At 39.6% G+C, this 19525-nt stretch overlaps 2 protein-coding genes across 3 annotated transcripts in view; one reads left to right on the top strand and one right to left on the bottom strand.

Moving 5' to 3' along the window:
* Positions 1–19525, bottom strand: part of PDGFD (platelet derived growth factor D) — a 294001-nt gene that overhangs the window by 155169 nt on the left and 119307 nt on the right. The gene's annotated exons all lie outside the window — the stretch shown is intronic.
* Positions 3135–4423, top strand: DDI1 (DNA damage inducible 1 homolog 1). Its single transcript, XM_004718127.3, has one exon. It carries the CDS (start codon positions 3135–3137, stop codon positions 4305–4307), a length of 1173 nt encoding a protein of 390 aa, XP_004718184.2. The 3' UTR covers positions 4308–4423.

The following is a 19525-nucleotide window of genomic DNA, read 5'->3' on the forward strand; positions in this document are numbered from 1 at the left end:
ATGCTCGCTCGGGGACGCAGAGTGCCGTTGAAAAAGAGAAGACACTCACGGAGATGGATTGACACGGTGGCTGTAATAATGGGCTCAAACTGGAACGACGATTTGGAGGATGGAGCGGAACAGGGCAGTGTTTGGTGACCCTTGAGCATAGACAGGGTTGCTGTGAGAAAGAGCCCACTAGACAGCACCTACAACGACCTCTAAAGTTGTTCATCCCTATGCATCATAAAAAAAACCCATTCACACCTTTCTGCAGGAAAATGACAGTGTTGAAGTTCCTTCAAATTCATAAAATCCTCATAGCATAAAGTGTTGCCTTTTCAGTTAATGACTCAAAATCAAGCCATACGGTCCTTGGCAGGGTTTCTTTGATTTTCCACCTCAACTCTGACCTCCTTAGCAGCCTCTCATCTTTCTAAGCCTCGCTTTTCCAGGAAGCCTCCCCTGCCCGACACCTTTTACCATCTCTTTCATTTGCTCTCTTGCTATTAAAATTGCTCCCCCACAGTGCTCATTTCTACTGTGGTGTCTGACTCCCAAAGTTTTCAAGTGTTTACATGTGTATGTGTGTGTATTCTTTGCCTTTTTGAGATTGTGAGTTCCTCTCAGGGAAGAGCCCCTGTTTATAATATTCATGTCTGCAAACAGCATATACTAAGTGGGTGTTTGGTCAATATTTCTCAAATAAACAAATATAATTAAATAATTAGAATAATGAGTGAGACACCTCCTTCCACCTGTTAAACAAGAGAAACAGGAGCAAGGGGGAAAAAATCTCTAAACTGATGATGTGTCCTCTTCTAATTGATGATGGAATGTCTCTTGAATAAACAAACAAACAAAAAACAAAACTTGAAATAAAGAATGGAAATGAGGCAGATGATGCTGACTGCCCTATGTTCCATCAGTGATTGCACCTGGGAGGACTACATCAGGTGAGTTAGTTAGTCTATTTTGCCAACCTGGCCTATAAACACATGTGGGATTAATTGAAGGGCGGAGGGATAAATGGCTCAGTGAGCGGTGTCTTTCAAGTTCTCGGGTCTCTTGCTTTGTGATGGTCGCACCAAGGTGCAGCTGCCTGAGCAGTTCCCTGCTTCAGCTTGTAAGGCTGACTTCCTGCAAGACATCCCCAAGGAGAAGCCACATGGACCTAACCAGATGCAACCCTGGGTGTTGGAGCACCTGTGTGGAGACCCCTGCCAGCGCTGAGATGCTTACACATTGATTGACTCAGCTTTCCTCCTGCAGTCGGCATCATTGCATGCCATCTGTTTTGTGAGATGCAGGAGGACTTTGTGGATTGATGTTAGACATATGGGTTAATGGGTTAATGTTGGACTTGTGGGCTTGGACAGCACTGGGTTGGGATGTTTTCTTGATGTACACTTAACCTTTATATAAAACTGTCTCTTATACATGAGTTTCTGTGGATTTGTTTCTCTAAAGTACCCAGACTAATACATCAGAGAAAAACAAAAACAAAAATGCTTCTGCCCCCTCTTTTTAATGTAGAGAAAATTAAGCGGTACTCATGGAATTCTATCTGATCACCACTTTTTCTGAGGTTCCACTCCCATATGAATGAGGGGTTCACTGTGCTCTAGGGTCAGAATCATAGTTGGATCTCAGCATGGTATTCATAAATCAATGTAATGCAGAATTAAAGTGAATTTTCCCATCACAAAGGGTTATCTCACTTGTATGTTAGAGACTGTACCTGTTTCAAACCAGAAACAAAACCAATTTCTCTGAGTCGATTCTGATTTAAAGGGAGAACTCATATATCTCAGTGTAGAACAGTGTTCAGTGAGGTTTCCAATGTCTCATTTTTTTCCCCTGAAGTACATCACCAGGTCTCTTTTGAAGGAGACTCTGGATGAACTTACACTGCCTACTTTTCAGTTAGCACACAAGTGCATTAAGTGTCTGTACCACCTATTGACTTTTTCTAACCAGTCTCCTGTGTTTGAGACCCTCTTACTATCCATATTATTTGCTTCTTTTATATGCTTACATCCAATGGGTCAATGTATCCTGTTCATTCTACTTAAGAAAAAATTGCCTATCCAACAATTTCAGTCTTTCTTAGGCCTTTTGGAATGTAGCAACAATTCTATCTTTGAACTATTCATAAGAATACCTCCTACATGGGCCTTCTGACTCCATTGGGTCCTCTATATGTCATTAGAATGTCTTCCTTAGATAAACTAAGAACGTAAACTAAACAAAACTCACCACAAGTGTCTTTAAATTATTTCCTTTTCATCTGTTTTTGTGGGCATGGAGGAGATTCTTGCTTATTGATGACATGTAAATGCCTCAGATTTATTTGAACATAGGTGCAAACTCAAATCCATGTACAAATTCCTCTTATTAAATTGAATGTCTTCTTTCTCTGGAAATAAGATGTTCTGTCACGAGTTCTTGCTTTTCTACATGATTCTTTTTGTCTAGACTGATGCTCACCAATTTTCCACGGGCAATGGTCATCTTCATCACCCAGCTTGAATATCCTCTTGAGAGAAAGCACAATTTGTCATTTTATTCTATTTTGTTTTTGTTTTAGCAACATATATGTAAAAATACTTGACCAGCTTTCCGATCCTTTATCCATCAATCCATCCCTGGTATATGAGACCATAAGAGCAGGCATCAACTCTGACTTATTTTTCCTGTTAAGAACATACCAAAACACTTCTCATGTAGAAAACAAAAAAGGGAACCAGTAAAAGTACATAACATTTTTAAATGAACAAAATGAGGGTTGACATGGTGTTTTGGAAAAAGTTTTGGAAATAATCTTTCCCATTTCATTTCATCCATTGGCTTTTAAGGGTTGGCCTTAGAACCCATCAGGCTTAAGCAATTGTGTTTCTATGGAAGCAGACAATCTAAGTTCTATAGCACATACCTACACATGAACTTTGGAACACAGAAAGCTACTTCCAAACTCTATGGGCCTAAGAAGCAAGCACTACGGCTGGGTGGGAGTGGACCTCTCAGGGAAGTGAATGAACCTGAGCAAAGCGTCAAGCCTTGAGAAACACCGGCTCAGAAACCAGAAACCATCTCTGGTCAGCAAGTGAACCACCCAATGTCATCTGCTCACCTGGCCCTGCTGGGCCCATGCCATGCTGATCACTGTGTACTGTGTGCGGAGGGACCTCTCCGAAGTCACCTTCTCTCTCCAAGTCAGTCCTGATTTTGAGCTTTATAACTTCCGGGTACTTTGTGAACTTGAGTCTGGCATTCCTTTGGAAGAGACTCAAATAATCTACTCAGAGCGACTCCTTGCTGATGACCATTGTTCCTTGGGGTCCTATGGCCTCAAAGATGGTGATGTTGTAGTCTTACTTCAGAAGGAGAATACAGGGTCTCGACCTCCAGGCCGAACAGCGAGCCAGCCTCAGATAGATTTAAGTGGGGCAGCCATACCTGGAACATCCAGCTCCCGCCAACAGCAATACCATCACCAGCAACGTGCACACATAGCTCATCAGGCCCGCTTGGCTTCTGGAGAGAAGATGGCATCTTCTCAAGGTCTGGACAGTCCAGCCTTGATCCGAAGCATGCTGCTTTCCAATCCCCATGATCTGTCCCTGCTGAAGGAGCGCAACCCGCGCTTGGCAGAAGCTCTGCTCAGTGGAAATCTTGAGACCTTTTCTCAGGTCCTGATGGAACAGCAAAGGGAGAGGGCCCTGAAAGAGCAAGAGAGGATTCGCCTCTATGCTGCTGACCCATTTGATCTGGAAGCTCAGGCCAAAATCGAAGAAGAAATTCGGCAGCAGAACATCGAGGAAAACATGAACATCGCTATGGAAGAAGCACCTGAAAGTTTTGGACAAGTTGCCATGCTTTATATTAACTGCAAAGTGAATGGGTATCCTTTGAAGGCTTTTGTTGACTCGGGAGCACAGATGACAATAATGAGCCAAGCTTGTGCGGAGAAATGTAACATCATAAGGCTGGTCGACCGACGCTGGGCTGGGATTGCTAAAGGAGTGGGCACCCAGAGAATTATTGGCCGCATTCATCTAGCTCAGATTCAGATCGAAGGTGATTTCTTACAATGCTCTTTCTGTATATTGGAGGAGCAGCCCATGGATATGCTACTAGGACTAGATATGCTTAGAAGACATCAGTGTTCCATTGACTTAAAGAGAAACGTCCTGGTGATTGGCACCACTGGCACGCAGACTTTCTTTCTTCCGGAGGGAGATTTACCCTCGTGTGCTAAGTTAGTAAGTAGTTCTGGGCATGATGAGTCTTCAAACAAGGAAGTAGCAGATTGTTTTAAACACTAGGTCCTAGATTAAGGGTAGAAAAAGCATTGAAGCAGTTTGTGAATGTATCACCGCTCTCCAGGTCCCAGAAGAAGTGAGCTCACTGGCAATCTAATCATTAAAAACATCAGTAACAATGACTCTTGGCATGTTCATTAAGGTTTGAGATCTGTAACTATGTGAAATTCAGTTGTTGTGCTTGTCCCTTCTTTCCAGTTCCTTTACTTAAAGATCATCGAAACTCTTGGGGGGACAGCTCTGGAGGCTCCAGCTAGTTTCTAAATAACACACCACAAGAGAAACCAGCCTCTTCCTTTAAAAGAGACCATCCCAGTGGATTAGAGAGTTGTTACTGTTAGTTGCTATCAAGTATCTTCCAGGTCACAGCAGACCAACGGGGAACTGAACAAAGTACTCCCAGATCCTTAGCCATCCTCACAATTATTGATGTCTGTGCCGCTTGTTTGAGGCACTGTGTCAGTCCATTTTCTTGAGTCTTCCTTTTATCCTCTGATCCTCCACTTTATCAAACACGACGTCCTTTCCAGTCATGTCCTTATTGAGAATGTGTCCACAGGACATGAGGCAGATCGTCAACATCCTTGCTTTTAAGGAGCTTTTTGGCTATACTTCTTCTAAGACAGATTTGTTTGTTCTTCCAGTAGTCCACGGTCATGTCAATATTCTTCACCCTCACCATAACTCAAGCGCACCACTTCCTCTTTGGTCTTCTTTATTCAGTCAAGCGTAGCTTGTCTGAAGCAGCTGCTACTCTGTAGTGTCCCCTGGAAACTACATGGCTGCACACTCCATAAGGCATCTCAGCAAAGCTCTTCCATATCCCTTATAATGATTGTTTGTATTGAGAGAAATTTGTTTAGTTTCCCAGCATTTGTTTTCTTGTGAAAGATATTCAAATGAGGGGTCAATTACACATTTGAGTTATTAATTTTTGTGACTGCGATCTGGATAGCGTAAAGGGAAATGTCTTCCTATTTTACATAGGTTTCCACTGAAGACTGTCAATACCACAGCATGTTCACACCTATGTACCCTACATTCCAGTTTTGCCATATTTGAGATTTCTATTCTAGGATGTGCTAATTTCATTTACTTTTTCTCCTTATATACAACCTCCCCCCCCCCCAAAAAAAAAAAATCCTCCCAAAACCTGGCTATAAAGTGAAGGCAATCATGTAGGTTCTATTCTCAAATCGTTTGAGGGAAGCTGTTATCTACAGTGTTGGAAATTTTGGGGGTGGGGGGGTGGCAGAGGGAGCTGGCAGTGGTCCAAGTGTCCAAAGCTCATTCTAGCTTAATTTCTTAAAAAATTGAGACAAACAAACAAACAAACAACCAAATAAACAAAAACCCTACTTCCTATATTGTTATAGAAGAGCTTTAAACAAGCAGTTTAAGTGCTAGAATACTAGTTGGGAACATCTGCATGAAAAGATATCTACTACCTCTTTCATCTCCATGGCAATCGGCGACTCTGTGTTACTACTGGGGGTGGGGAATGAAGGGCCCTAGACTTAACTGAAATCATGCTGAAAGCGCTCCCGAGGAAAGGTCTGCTTAAGCCCACCACACTCAGGACGAATGACTCAGGGCCTTCATTCATTAAGACTGGTGTTAGAAACCACCGTGGAGCCAGAGCCAAGACCTTTATGTTCTCATAAGCCAAGTAAACCAAGTGTGCTGTTGTTGAGTCTATTCCGATTACACTACCCCATAAGTCCAAGCAGGTCTGCCCCAGGTGGTTTCCAAGGCTGTAACCTGTAGAGAAGTACATTGCCATGTCTCTCTCTAGTTGAGTGACTGGTAGGTTGGAACCACTGGGTTTTCAGTTAGCAGCTAAGTCCTTAGCCACCAAGGTCCCTTGTATGTCTGGGCAGCTCTGTATTAGGATCAGTTTGCATATTATAGAACTATATTCCTCATCTGTAAATTCTCTGCGAGGATAAGTCATGTTCATTTTCTAAACGTTGAGTAGGCTACATATATCCTTTAAATTATTTCAGCTACTTTCCCAAGGATATGGAAGGATATGGAAGTGGCTTATTTTTTTAAAAGTCTCTATAATTATATCTTTATCATGGCTTCCTTCTGAGTGAGACTTATTACTTTCCTTCTAAAGAGTCACCTATTTCCCCTCTAGCTGCACTCAGTTCACGTCCCAGATTTCTTCTTCCTTTGAGGTGTAATCCTTGCAATTAAATTCCTGAACCTAGTCTACCCTTTCACCACGGCTTACATCCTGTACAACTGCTCAGAATGACCTGATGGACAGACTCCTACTTTGGTTTCTAATAAACGATTCAAGACAAACGTAATTAACATATAAAGGAAAAAATCAGAGGGGAGTCAAAGATAAGCAAAATGCCTATGAATTTATAAGACCTGACCTGGTAAAAATATGTACAACATTGATAGTTTCTCTGGACTCAATTTTAAATATTTAACACCCTCCTATCCACCCCCCCACCACCCCCACCCCCACCCCCACCCCCGCCACCCGACACACACAAAAGACCCAAAGAATAATTTTCAGGTCATATAGGAATATGAAACTGCTTAAAAACCATCAAATAGTAGTAGTATGTAGCCTACTAAATGTTTGGCATGCAAAAGCTAGTCAAAATATCACAGAAGTTTGAAGCTAAAAGACAGTTATCAATGTCATTTACTCTAACCACGCTAACCTTGCTTTATACCAATCCTATAATTGATAAGAATCTCATATTATTATGAAATATTTCTATAAATTTTTCTAGTGATAAGGCCTGCCTCTCTGAGGCATCCATGGTGTTTTGGGATAGGTATTAGGTAAAAGCCTTTGTTTTTTATTAGGAATTCAAGTCTATTATCTTGAAATTTCACTAAGTTGGTCTTAAATCTTCTTTTTGCTAAGAGCACATTTAACCTCTCTGGATTAAGTGGATCTTTTTAATGAATGACATCAGTGTCATCTTAAATATTCTCCTTTGTGAACTTGCACAAGACTATTTGATTGTTTTCATAGAACGAGCTTGGAACCTGCTGAGAATTTCATCATGTTCTTTGGACATATTCCAGCTTCTAGAAATATTACTTTACTGAATTGATTTGTAAATTAAAAATACTTTCATTGAATTGAAAAGCAATGACCTCAAATAAAAATCAATCAGTAAAGTAAATTAATTGAACATTGCCCTTATTGATTAATTTATTTTTAAAAAATCATGCTCTCTCAATTTAGAAAGTATTTTAAAAATTAGTTTCATGGATTTAAAGTCTTCACTAAATTCTGTGTACATTGAAGTGCATTCTAATCAATTAAGTTTAAAATACATTGGTTTCAAGTAACGTTAGTACCCTTTAAAATCTACTTGGGAGCCTTTAAAATCTACTTGGGTTGTTAGTACCCTTTAAAATCTACTTGGGTTGTTATATATATGTTACTGCCATGAATATTCAGAAAAAAACTTCAGAATAGTTGTAATTAACTCCATTTTACAGATGGAAAACTGAAAACTTTCAAATATCTGTAGCATGTTTCTTTTTAACTTTTAAACAACCAAAAATTAGAGAAATATGATTGTATTGTGACTCACTTTTACATACACATGCATGTCATTGTTAGGTGTTGTACAGTTTGTTCTGAACTACGGCAACCCTTTGTACAATGGACTAAAACAAACAAACAAGCATCCTCACAAGCGCGGTTACGTTGGAGCCCATTTTTTCGGCCAGTGTGTCAAGCTACCACTGAAGGTCTTCTTTGTTCTTGACTTTGATTCTGGCAAGCCCGTTGCCCTTTTCCAGGCACCGGTCTCCTGACCACTTGTAAACTGTGTACATATGCATGTCCAAATGTGTGCACGCTTTCAAGCCAAAAACTCCCCTTGAAATAATATAAAAATACCTCAGTAGGTTATAAATACTGTATTCCTATTCTACTTTTTTTTAAATTCTCACTGAATGTGTCCAACCTCAGTGTCCTGATTCACCATGGGAACACCGCAAGCTGTCCAATCTCATTGCTTGATTCAAATCTTTCTGGTTTCAAATGCTAACCTCTCTCCTCTATAATATCTGTCATAGCTAATGCATTTTATTTCTAAATTCTGGCACAGTAGTGTATAAAAATTCTATTTTGTGAAAGCTCCTGAAATGCCACCAATAGAAAGGACTACTAACAGCAGGGTAATGGCAATCAGGATGCACTCAGCAATTATTTATTGGAAAATCCTAAGTGTTGAGTGAGGCTTTTTTTTTTTTTTTTTGAGTGAGGCTTTTATAGATAAGAAAATTAATAAGTGACAATTCCAGCTCTCAAGATAATTGTGACCTGGTGAGAGAAGGAGAAGTATCTATGGATAGAGCAAATGATTAAAGAGTTTGACTGATGGCTAGCTGAAAAGTTGATGGTTTGAACCCCCTAGAGGGGCCAGGAGAGACAGACCTGGCAATATGTTTCCAAAAGGCCTACCCTTGAAAATCGTATGGTGCGGTCCTCTTTTGCATACACAGGTTCACCGTGAGTTGGAACTGACTCAAGGGTAACTAACATCAAGAACAAGGGTTGGTCAAAGTACCTGGAGGGTGCAAATGATTTGTGCTCAACTACTAACCACAAAATTGGGGTACAAATTCAGTTAGTAGCACCATGGAAGCCACCTAGCTGCATCGTGGAAACTATCCAGAAACACTAGAAAGAAAAGACTCTCAGATTGTTGCTGTTAGCCAGAACTCCGTTGATTTTGGCTCCTAGTATTCCCCTGTGACATGGAACAGCATCATAGAGTTTCTGAGCTGTGATTGAAGATCACAAGGTCTTACTCCCACAGAGAAAGGGTGTACTGCAACTATTGAAAATCATGTGCAGTGCAGTACTATTGTGAAATATCAGTGATTGCCACGGGTCAGAATCAATTCAAGGGCAAAAGTTTTGTTGCTGTTGAAGGTAGGAGATAGACTTGTAACCAATGAAGAAAATACGTAAACTGGAATCACATTAGTTATATATTGGTACAAAAATAGTTTAATTTGTTTAAATAAGAAGCAAGTGGAGAGACCACCCCATAAAATGATTTATTAAAACATTAAATGGCATACTGCATTGGGCAAAAAAAACACCCCAAAACAAAAAAGCAGAGATGCAACCTCTGTTACCCTTTAAACTTGGAATTAAACTTACCCCATGACTCAATGCTCATGGAAGCAACAGTCAAGAGATCAAACAACACATCTCATTGGCTAAATCTGCTGCACAAGACCATTTTAAAATGTTGAAAAGTAAGGATATTGTTACTTTGAGGACTAAGGTATGCTTGTCCCAAACCATGGTACTTTCAATCACTTCAGATGCATATTAAAGTCAGACATTGAATAAGGAAGACAAGAAAATTCAATCATTTGATTTATAATGCTGCAAAGAAGATTGAATGTACCCATGACTTCTTAAATCACAAGCACATGTGTCTTAGAAGAACTATAACCAGAATGCTCCTTAGAAGCAAGGAAGGCTTGACTTCACCTCATCTACTTTGGCCTTGTTATCAAACGAGATCATTCCCTATAGAGGGACTTGATGCTTGGTAAAGTAGAGGTGCAGCAAAAGAGAGGAAGGTCCTCAGCAAGATGGATTGACACAGCAGTTGCAACAGTGACTCAAACATAAGAACAAATGTGAAGAAGTCGCAGAACTGGGCAATGCTTCATTCCATTGCACAGAGGTCGCTAGGAGTTAGATCTTACTGGAAGGCACTGGACAGCAACCATGGCTCAACTTTTAACCAAAGAAGACACATGTGAACAATCACAATCAGTTGTACTCCTTAGAATAACCAGCCATAGGAGGAGAAAGGCAGTATGTCTCCAGGGGTAAAGCTCAGAAGGCAGAAAGTGGATGGAGAATAGACAAACAAAAATGGCAAACACCGGAAGAAAGAGAAGAGTGTGGTATTGTAGGGATTACAATCAATATCATGAAACAACTGGCACAAATTGCTGAATGAAAGGCCAACTTTCTCTGCAACCTTTTAATCAAATCCCATTGAAAAGCTAATAAATAAACAACAGACAAATAAATTTGAGCCTAAATTAGTAGAATTCCACTAGTTTGTTTTACCCTTAGCTTCATTTTCTTTCCACTTAAGTATGGCCTGATTAACTATTTACTCTTACCACAGCAAAGAGAACAAACGAACAAAAAATAACTCATGGAGTACAGTTAGATCTACCCACAGAGGGGGCCCATGAGTCAGAATCAACAGCATGGCAACATTTGTTTTAAGGGTGATTATGATACGTGTGTGTGTGTGCATGTATACACATACCACAGACATAGAAGCAGACACAGTTCAGCCTTTAACAAAACTCTTGTTCACAAAAAGCCAAACCAACTCCTGCCATAAAGATAAAAGACCACCACAGGTATGTCCTCAAATATGTTCATTGTATTATAGTCACAAAAAGAACAACAAACACTTTCTTATGACAGATTTAGTAAACTGAAAGAGTGATAAATAATGAGTTTATATATGCATTACAAGGATAATCATGAAGGTACACAGACCGTAGACACATTGCTTATTATGTTCTACTTTGAATAAAAGTAACCAAAATAGTTTCATATGGATTAACCTTTAGAAATAAGAACACAAAATTATTGATTAAGTCTTCTTGGACATGGTCTAAAAGATAGCATAAAAAAATGACAGTCCTCAAAACATTTCCTCTCCACTTAAGCCCCCGGCATTAGGTCCTCATTTTTCCCCTGAGGGCAATGAATGTACAAATGTGCTTTACACAATTGATGTATGTATGGATTGTGAAAAGAGTTGTAGGAGCCTCTAATAAAATGATTAAAGAAAAAAAAAGACAGTCCTTGTTTCTATTGAGAAGGACTCGTTCTATGATGCTCCCAACCCAGCCTTGTGAACTGCCTATTTCCCTAGCCCTATGGAAAGTTGCTGTCAACCCAGGGGTGTCTCTCTCATGGAATCTTCAAGAAAATGCTCTAAGATGTTGTGCTGAATAATAAGACAAAATCAGATTACTCTGAATGTTTAAATTATATTTCCCTTCGACAATGCGCTGAGTTTCTGGCTTTGTGGCTGTGAGTCAGAACGGAGTCGATGGTAGTGAGTTCTGAGAGAGTTCCTCTGGAGGAAACCTTGGTGGGGCTGTGGGATCAGTGCTGCGCTGCTCACCCTAATGCTTAAACCTACCAGCAGCTCCTCAGGGAAAAGATGATGGTGTCTGCTGTCACGTTGAGAGCCTGTATTGGGCGGTTGCGCTCAAAGACTTGAGGGCAGTGCATTTTAGGTAAGTGTGGGTAAGATCTTTTTTGAAAATCGGGAATTTTCTGTTTTCATATGAACAAGGTCCGCAAATGGTATTTCTAAACCAAATCATATTTATGTCATTAAAAGACTAGAACACACACACACACACACACACACACACACACACGGAAGAAAGATGCTATGAGGACCATCTACAGGCCACGAAGCTCAGGCGTGTCTGGTGCTGCCAATAAGGAAGGACTTGGATTTGAGCTGTCTACCTTTCAGAATTGGGAGAAAACAAATATTGCTCTTTAAACCCTCCCATGCCCACCCAGGAAAAACGAAAGTAGGTAAAATGCACTGTCAATGCATGTAAAGTATCCATCGTCGTCGGAGGTTGAAAAAAAAAAAGTACCCTCTCCTTAAAGTTCAAGTTGCTATTATATAAGTTAAAAATATCTTCTAACGGGATTTTATTACCTGAATACTGATAAACACAAGTTCCTTTTCTTCTCATTAGAAATCATGATAGAGTAGACTACATGATGAGATAGGCCTCATCTATTTAAAATAACAAGGCATTAAAAAATACATTTAACCATGGTTTCACCTAATGTCTATTTAAATTTCCATTGTACCCAAAAGAAATTCACTAGTGTGATAAAGGTGCATTTTTCATTACAATATTTTATTCCAGAATAGCTAAACAGAAAGATTGATGCTGCTTGAAATAAGTAGAGCATTTAATTTTGAGTTATTTCTTTAAAATATTGGGACATTGGCATTTCATGATGTACACCTTCCTGAAATGATTACTGAAGACAAACGTGTGCATAAGCAAATGTGGTGAAGAAAGCTGATGGTGCCCGACTATCAAAAGATAGTGTCTGGGTCCTAAAGGCTTGAAGGTAAACAAGAGGCCATCTAGCTCAGAAGCAACAAAGCCCACATTGAAGAAGCACACCAGCCTTTGTGACCATGAGGTGTCAAAGGGATCAGTTATCAGGCATCAAAGAACAAAAAAAAAATCATATCATCGTAAATTAGGGTGAGTGCAGAGTGGAGACCCAAAGCCCATCTGTAGGCAACTGGACACCCCCTTACAGAAGGGTCATGGGGAGGAGATGAGCCAGTCAGGGTGCAGGGTATCAATGATAAAACATACAACTTTCCTCTAGTTCTTAAATGCTTCCTCTCCCCACTATCATGATCCCAATTCTACCTTACAAATCTGGCTATACCAGAGGATATACACTGGTACAGATAGAAACTGGAAATATAGGGAATCCAGGACAGAAGATCCCTCAGGACCAGTGGTGAGGGTGGCGATACCTGGAGGGTGGAGGAAAGGTGGGGTAGAAAGGGGGAACCAATTATAAGGATCTACATATAACTTCCTCCCTGGGGGACAGACAACAGAAAAGTGGGTGAAGGCTGAAGTCTGGCAGTGTAAGATATGACAAAATAATAATTTATAAATTATCAAGAGTTCATGAGGGAGGAGGGAGTGGGGAGAGAGGTTAAAAAAATGAGGAGCTGATATCAAGGGTTCAAGTAGAAAGAAAATGTTTTGAGACTGATGGTGGCAACAAATGTACAAATGTGCTTGACACAGTGGCCGTATGTATGAATTGTGATAAGAATTGTAAGAGCCTCCAATAAAATGATTAAAAAATATATTGGGACATAAAATTACTCTTTTTCCCCTTAAGGTATTTTTTATTCCCCTTCAAGGTAAAAGAAAAATCAATGTTGAATATGTAAATGTATTTTCAATATGGTACCAAATATTCCCCTGTTTAGTTAAGAGAACATTGAGCTTCTTTCAGAATTCTAATTCTAAGAGGGTGATTTCTTGACACGCAACATTCTGTAAAGAAACACTCGTGTACATTTTTAGGGAGGGATCTCGGAGTCACAGCAGGGAAACTGCTGGTGAGATAGTAATCGCTGTTAACTTTCCTAGTTCTTTTTTGAGGTGAACAAAAGCCTGAAGAAACAAGGAAGAGGAACAAAGGTAAAGTCAGGAATGGGAGAGAAATATTAAATCCGGCTTGCTTTAAACTAATTCTCAATTTTTGTAAGTATTGTGGATACAATTATTTTTATATGTGGGTGGTGATATAAGGCTGACTCTGTGGAGTAGCTAGTGTTCTTTAATAGCTCATTCACCAATAACAAGTGATGAACAAATGGAAATATTTTCATTTTTTTTCCCAAGAGAGCCTGAGTCAAACTTGCTTTGCGCCTCAGCTTGACCCATCTGTTAGAATCTTTGAATTTCTGAGGAGGCTGCCATCCAGAACCTAGAGCTCATGGACCTGCTGTGTCCCCCGTGCTGTCTCACGGGGTTCATTTAGCTGGCTTTGAGATGCGCCCACCTGGAGGGGCTTTGTCTAGTATTCCTGAACAGAATGTTTCCTGATGATTATATCCTTATTTTTGACGAAGGATTTTTCTAAACCCAGTTTTTCTGTATTTCTAATCAGTAAGGCTTATTTTAAGAACATTGTAAATATCGCAAGGTGATCTTCTATATTAAACTTCATTAAAGTCTGTGTGTACTACGCTCCAGATGAAGGTGAAGAAAATACAATATTATTTCTATACAGAAAGACAGAGATATGGCTGTATAAATATAGCCATATGCTTTGACACTGTATCTAATTAAATAACTACCAAGATAACCATATTCCAGGTTTTTAAAAAAATGGCTTAGCTTCAACAAATTCAGTCACCATTCTGAATTTTATGCTGCAGGGCTTGAGTTAAAGAAAAAAGTAATTAAAGTTACATTGATTCACATATTCTCCTTTCCAAACCCATGCCATGTCAAATGATTCAATTAGTCTATTAGTCAAAAATTATGAGTATGTTACATCTACCAATACAACTAAAAATGTAAAATACTTTTTAATGAGTGTCATAGTTGTCCTGGGTCATGCAGTCTTATCAGGAAATGTAACTTCCAGTCTTAACCTTAAGAACAAAACACCAAAAGGGTCCAGTTAGAAGAATTAGAGAAAAGGTACAGGAAAAATAAATTTTAAGTAATTTGTATTCAAGTGAGGACTTGAGAAATACAAATGATAGAATTTAGAGAAGTGGACTTGTGCCCCTGTGTGAGTAGTGAGTTACAAGGCAGCAGGGTTTAATCCAACAACATCATGCGGAGCACTGTTGAGATGTTCTCAATGCAACAAGTGACTTGTGGAGTTTAACTGGAGTCGTGGTCTGCCGTCAGCCCGTATTCGAATCTGTGACTTCCTCCAAGGGAACAGATGTGACCAAATTTACTTAGTAAGTGTTAGCATATCACCAATGTTAGAGTAAAACATCCAAGAAGAGTTTCTGGTCTCTCTCTGCTTTGACTCGCAGTGGCCTTCTGCTCAGTTTGTCTCCCTTACTCTAGGGTTCTACCCTCAAGAGGGGTGCAGCACGTTACACACTGCTAAGGAATGGGCGATTTAATAGATCGAATAATCCATGTTATCAATTCGCATTCAAAAGTTGGAAATAGAATGTCCGAATCTATGTGTATAGGGTAAACATTTAAACGCATATTTAAATAATACTTAATTTTAAATATTAAAATTAAATACGCATTTCACATATTTCCATTCTGGAAATTAAATCTTTAAAAATACGAGAAATTAGCTGTTAAAAGAAAGAGTAAAATATTGTACTGAACGTGTTCTATGAAAATAAACAAGAATAGGTACGAGTCAGAAAGTGCTGCTCTTAGAAACCTAGCTCGTAAATGCCTGGGTTTATTCCAAACGAAACTTCACACAGACGAGATGAGTAGATGGCTACAACAGGTTCTCTCAGGAACACGCTTGCAGCCGTCTCCTTAGACTCCCTGCCCACTCAGAGGCCCAGTCAAACAGCAGCTGCCAAGGGGAGCTGTTTGGCCAGTTACAATCCAGGCAGAAAGACCAGCGCTGAGGGTTACAACATTGGATGAGGTTCCACTAGGATAACCTTGATGGCTATTTTTTTCAAAGGAAACAGACTGATCGTAGAAGAAGTTGTAAGAAAATGTGAAACAAACTCCATTAATGAGTAAAAAAAAGGCCAGGAAAGGTGTACTAAATGATTTTTTAAAAAATCATAATGCACCTGCTCATTCTTCAAAGCTGGCACAGGCTGGGTTATGAGAACTTCATTGGCAACCTTAACGCATCCACCCTACAGCACTGATATGGCCTTTTCAGACTTCTTTCTGTTCCCCAAACTCTAAGTCTATTTAAAAGGGACATGATTTGAGTCCCCAGAGGATGCCAAAGCTGCTGTTTTGATGTGGTGTGAAATCAAAGAAGGCAGAATTCTTTAGTGAACAGAATGTACGATTCCACAAAATGGGCCGGTTTTTGATAATGAGGTGTGCCTATGGATGGGAAATTCTAGAAAAAGAGGTTTATTGAGTGTCTGGTTGAGGAGACCAAGAAGCAAGGAGGGCTCGCAGTAGATCAAGAGATAGGAACCCTGCCTTCCAAAATATAGAGCCCTATATGAAGAATATATCAAGAAAAATAACATTTGATATGTTTATTTAATGAAGTATTCTATTTTGTGGCAAACAATTTCAATGTATCCTCATATACCTGATGTCAGAGTCATTAATGAAGCTTTTAATTTCCAAGCCTCCTTGGAAGGAGTATATATTTATGCCAAAAAAAAAAATGAAATGAGTAGAATCCAGAGCATGTTACTTAGCATGTTAGGAGCATGTTAGGTGCCGCCCAGTCAGTTTCAATTCATAGCGACCCTACTAAAGCTTAATGTACCACTGCTTCACAGTTGCTCTGTTTGAGCTCCTTGTTACAGCCATTGTGATGCGTCTCATTGAGAGACCGCCTCTCTTTAGCTGATCCCTAGTCAACATGCTATTTTCTCCAGGGACTGCCTCTGAGATGGAATGCTTCTAAGGGGCATTCTGGTTGTACTTTGCAAAATTATTTGTCCTTCTGGCCATCTATCATATATTTACTATTCTTTGCCAGCATGACAATTCTAAGGCATCCATTCCACCTTGGTTTCCCTTATTCATTCTCCAGTTTTCACACGCATGTGGGGAGGTTGGAAATAGTGTGGCTTGGGTTGGGCACATTGTAGACTTCAAGGTTACATCGTTGCCTTTAACTCATGGGCATGGATTATAAATATAAAATATAAAATGGTCAAATCCTTGGTAATTTTAATCTTCCATTTATTGTAATATTGCTTATTGATCCAGGTGTAAACAAAATTTTTTAATGTTAAAATGTAATCACTACTAAAGGCTGTAGTCTTTGATCATCATCAGAGGGTGCTTCAAGTCCTCTTCCCAATAAGCAAGATTGTCCTGAAAACTACTGATAAAACAACGTGTTATTGTGCTCATAGTCAATGTGAATTGACATCTCATAGTAAATCTAGGTTCTGAGATTTTTAAAGGGATATTTAGACAAAGGAACAGAAACTTCAGAGGAAACGCAAATAACGATGTATTACATTTAAAGTTATTATGGTGCTTTCGTAGGTTTAAAACACCATACACAGAATGTAAGATAAGACTCCAGAAAACGAGCCTGCCTTTGAGAAAGAGATGTGCATACAGACAGAGTAGAAAAACAGGCTCGCTGAGTGTCTGGTTGAAGAGAGTGAAGCATCTGGGGTTAGGGAGTCAAGTGAGGGAGACATGACAAAACTGAGATATTGACATAAGGCGGAGGATTTTGTAAGGAAAAACAGGCCAGTCCCTGATAGCTAATGCACCAAATATTTTGAAGAAAAACAAAATTGCCAGGTAAGAACTTTTGTGTTCTCTTTGGAAAGGCAATAATTCTTGTAGTCCGATGATGTAGTCCATAGAACTGAGGGGTGGGTGGGGGTAGGGAGTCAACGATGTTGGGATACCAGTGGGACACCAAGCATCTCATACAACATCTCTTGTTTTCTCTGTAGCGCTATCGTTTCAACTCATTTTTGAAAATTTTACTTCGATAACGTCTAGTCAAGGGTATGTCATTAAATGTTGATAAAGTAATTTTTGGATAAATATATTTGAGCCAATGCTTTAGGCTTCATTCTGACAGAAATAATTGGAAAAAGTTAAAGCAACAGATGGGCAGTTAGACTAAAACAGAAACAAGATATTTTCTGTTCAAACACTGCCAACTGCCATCTCTTGGTTTCCAAAACAGTATGTAATTGACAGAAAACAATTTCACTGATATTGCAGAAGCTATAGGCGTTTATGGCCCCATATGGCCAGGTCTCCACTGTCAGAGCTTCACCATATAATAACCCCTGGGTCCCATCTGAAAGTGCCTCATTACCATGAGAAGTAAACAGTGCTTGTTCTTTTCTGTGGCTGTTTAAAAAATAAGCACTAAGTTCAAAATGTAACTTTAAGCTTTATGAAAATGAAAAAACCTTCCCATACTCTCCCTATTCCCTTTGTACTCACTGATTTATATTCAATGTTAAAAACAGATTAGATAAAACTATAATGGGGAAATGGTGAAGTATATATTGTCAAATGATTTCTCCAATTGAATTACGTGTATTTCAAGGGGGGAAATGACCTGCCAATCAACTTCAGAAAATCAGCCAGTGACAACGCTATGGAAGGCAAGACTCCAATCTATTCTCTCGTGCACTTGCCTTGCAATTGTGCATAGTTTTGTGAAGGCCTGGGCGGGGAAGCGGAAGGTGACTGCTAAATAAATGGATGTATTGCAAGCATTATTAATCCCACAGGAGGTCACAAGCACAGTGACTCATACTCCTTAGTTAAGATTTCATGGCGAATGAGTAAAGGTGAAGGGTCAGATTGAAAGCATGATCATCCTTCATAGTCGCCCCAAATGATTCTAGTCAAGAGCTAAAACAAATCTATGTATATTTTTACAGTCATTAAGCATGCACCAACTGATTTTAGTCTAGCAAAATACAAATGAGTAACCTAGTGGACATTTCAGAGCTAGAACTAATAATGTTATGTAATATCCCATGAGCGATCATTTATGAGTATTTCGCTTGGCTGCATGTTAGTAACGTTACGTGACATTCTAAAGAGCACACATTCAAAAGCTCCAAGCCCACACGACTGTCTTCACCTTGAGGGTAACTGCTGGATCCAAGGGAATCCAGGCAACTGGGGGAAAATAAGCAAGTCCAAACCGAAAATGGCAAAGGAGGAACAAAGCTGAGCGAGAGTATTGGAAAGAGTACAACTCAATTCCGTCATTCTTGCTCTGCTGCTTCTTCCACAGAGATGGCCATTCAGAGCTCGTTCTCTTCATTGGTCAAGCTGTGTCTCCAAGGTGAGTGGAAAAGGCTTAACACAAACCAACCTTACTGAGAGCTTTCCAAGTCCTACTGATTGTGAGAACTGTCCTGTCTGCTTATATTACCAGTACTCTAAGCCACTTTACCTCCTGACAGACTGACCTTTGCCACTGCTACAGTCATGCTTAAATTCCCCAGAGCTACCTTGTTTTCAGGCCTTGTGGATATAATTAGAGAGCATGGCAAGACATAAGTCTAATTAGTGACACGGCACTCACTCGCTCATTCAAAAACTGGATTATGAGAGCTGACAGTGTACCAGGAGCAGCTTCAGGGAGGAGAAACAGTGGTGGCCAAGGAGACTCTTTTTTGCTCATGAAGCTTATTGTCCAACAGAAGACTCAAATGATATTAAAAGCGATAATGACATCCGGTCATTTACAGAGCACTTACTAGGTGTACCATTGCTCAAAATATGTTACACATTCTAGGTCATTTTATCTTCAGAAAACTCTGTAAGAATTAATCAATACCCCTCCAAGATGAGCATGTTGAGGAACAGAAAGTTAACTTTTCCAAAGGCTACAGGGCTAGTAATATGACTTCAGGAGCTATGGGTGCAGAGTTCATATGCTTAATCATTCTTACATGCTGCTTCTCATAAATAGCAAAAAAAAAAAAAAA

The sequence above is a fragment of the Echinops telfairi genome, unplaced genomic scaffold, assembly GCF_000313985.2.
Source record: "Echinops telfairi isolate 266 unplaced genomic scaffold, ASM31398v2 ScPeMD7_7421;HRSCAF=8459, whole genome shotgun sequence".
Taxonomy (NCBI): domain Eukaryota; kingdom Metazoa; phylum Chordata; class Mammalia; order Afrosoricida; family Tenrecidae; genus Echinops; species Echinops telfairi.

What these genes read in the sequence shown, in the direction of transcription:
- DDI1 (XM_004718127.3), top strand. Translation starts at nt 3,135, where the DNA reads ATGCTGATCACTGTGTACTGTGTGCGGAGGGACCTCTCCGAAGTCACC.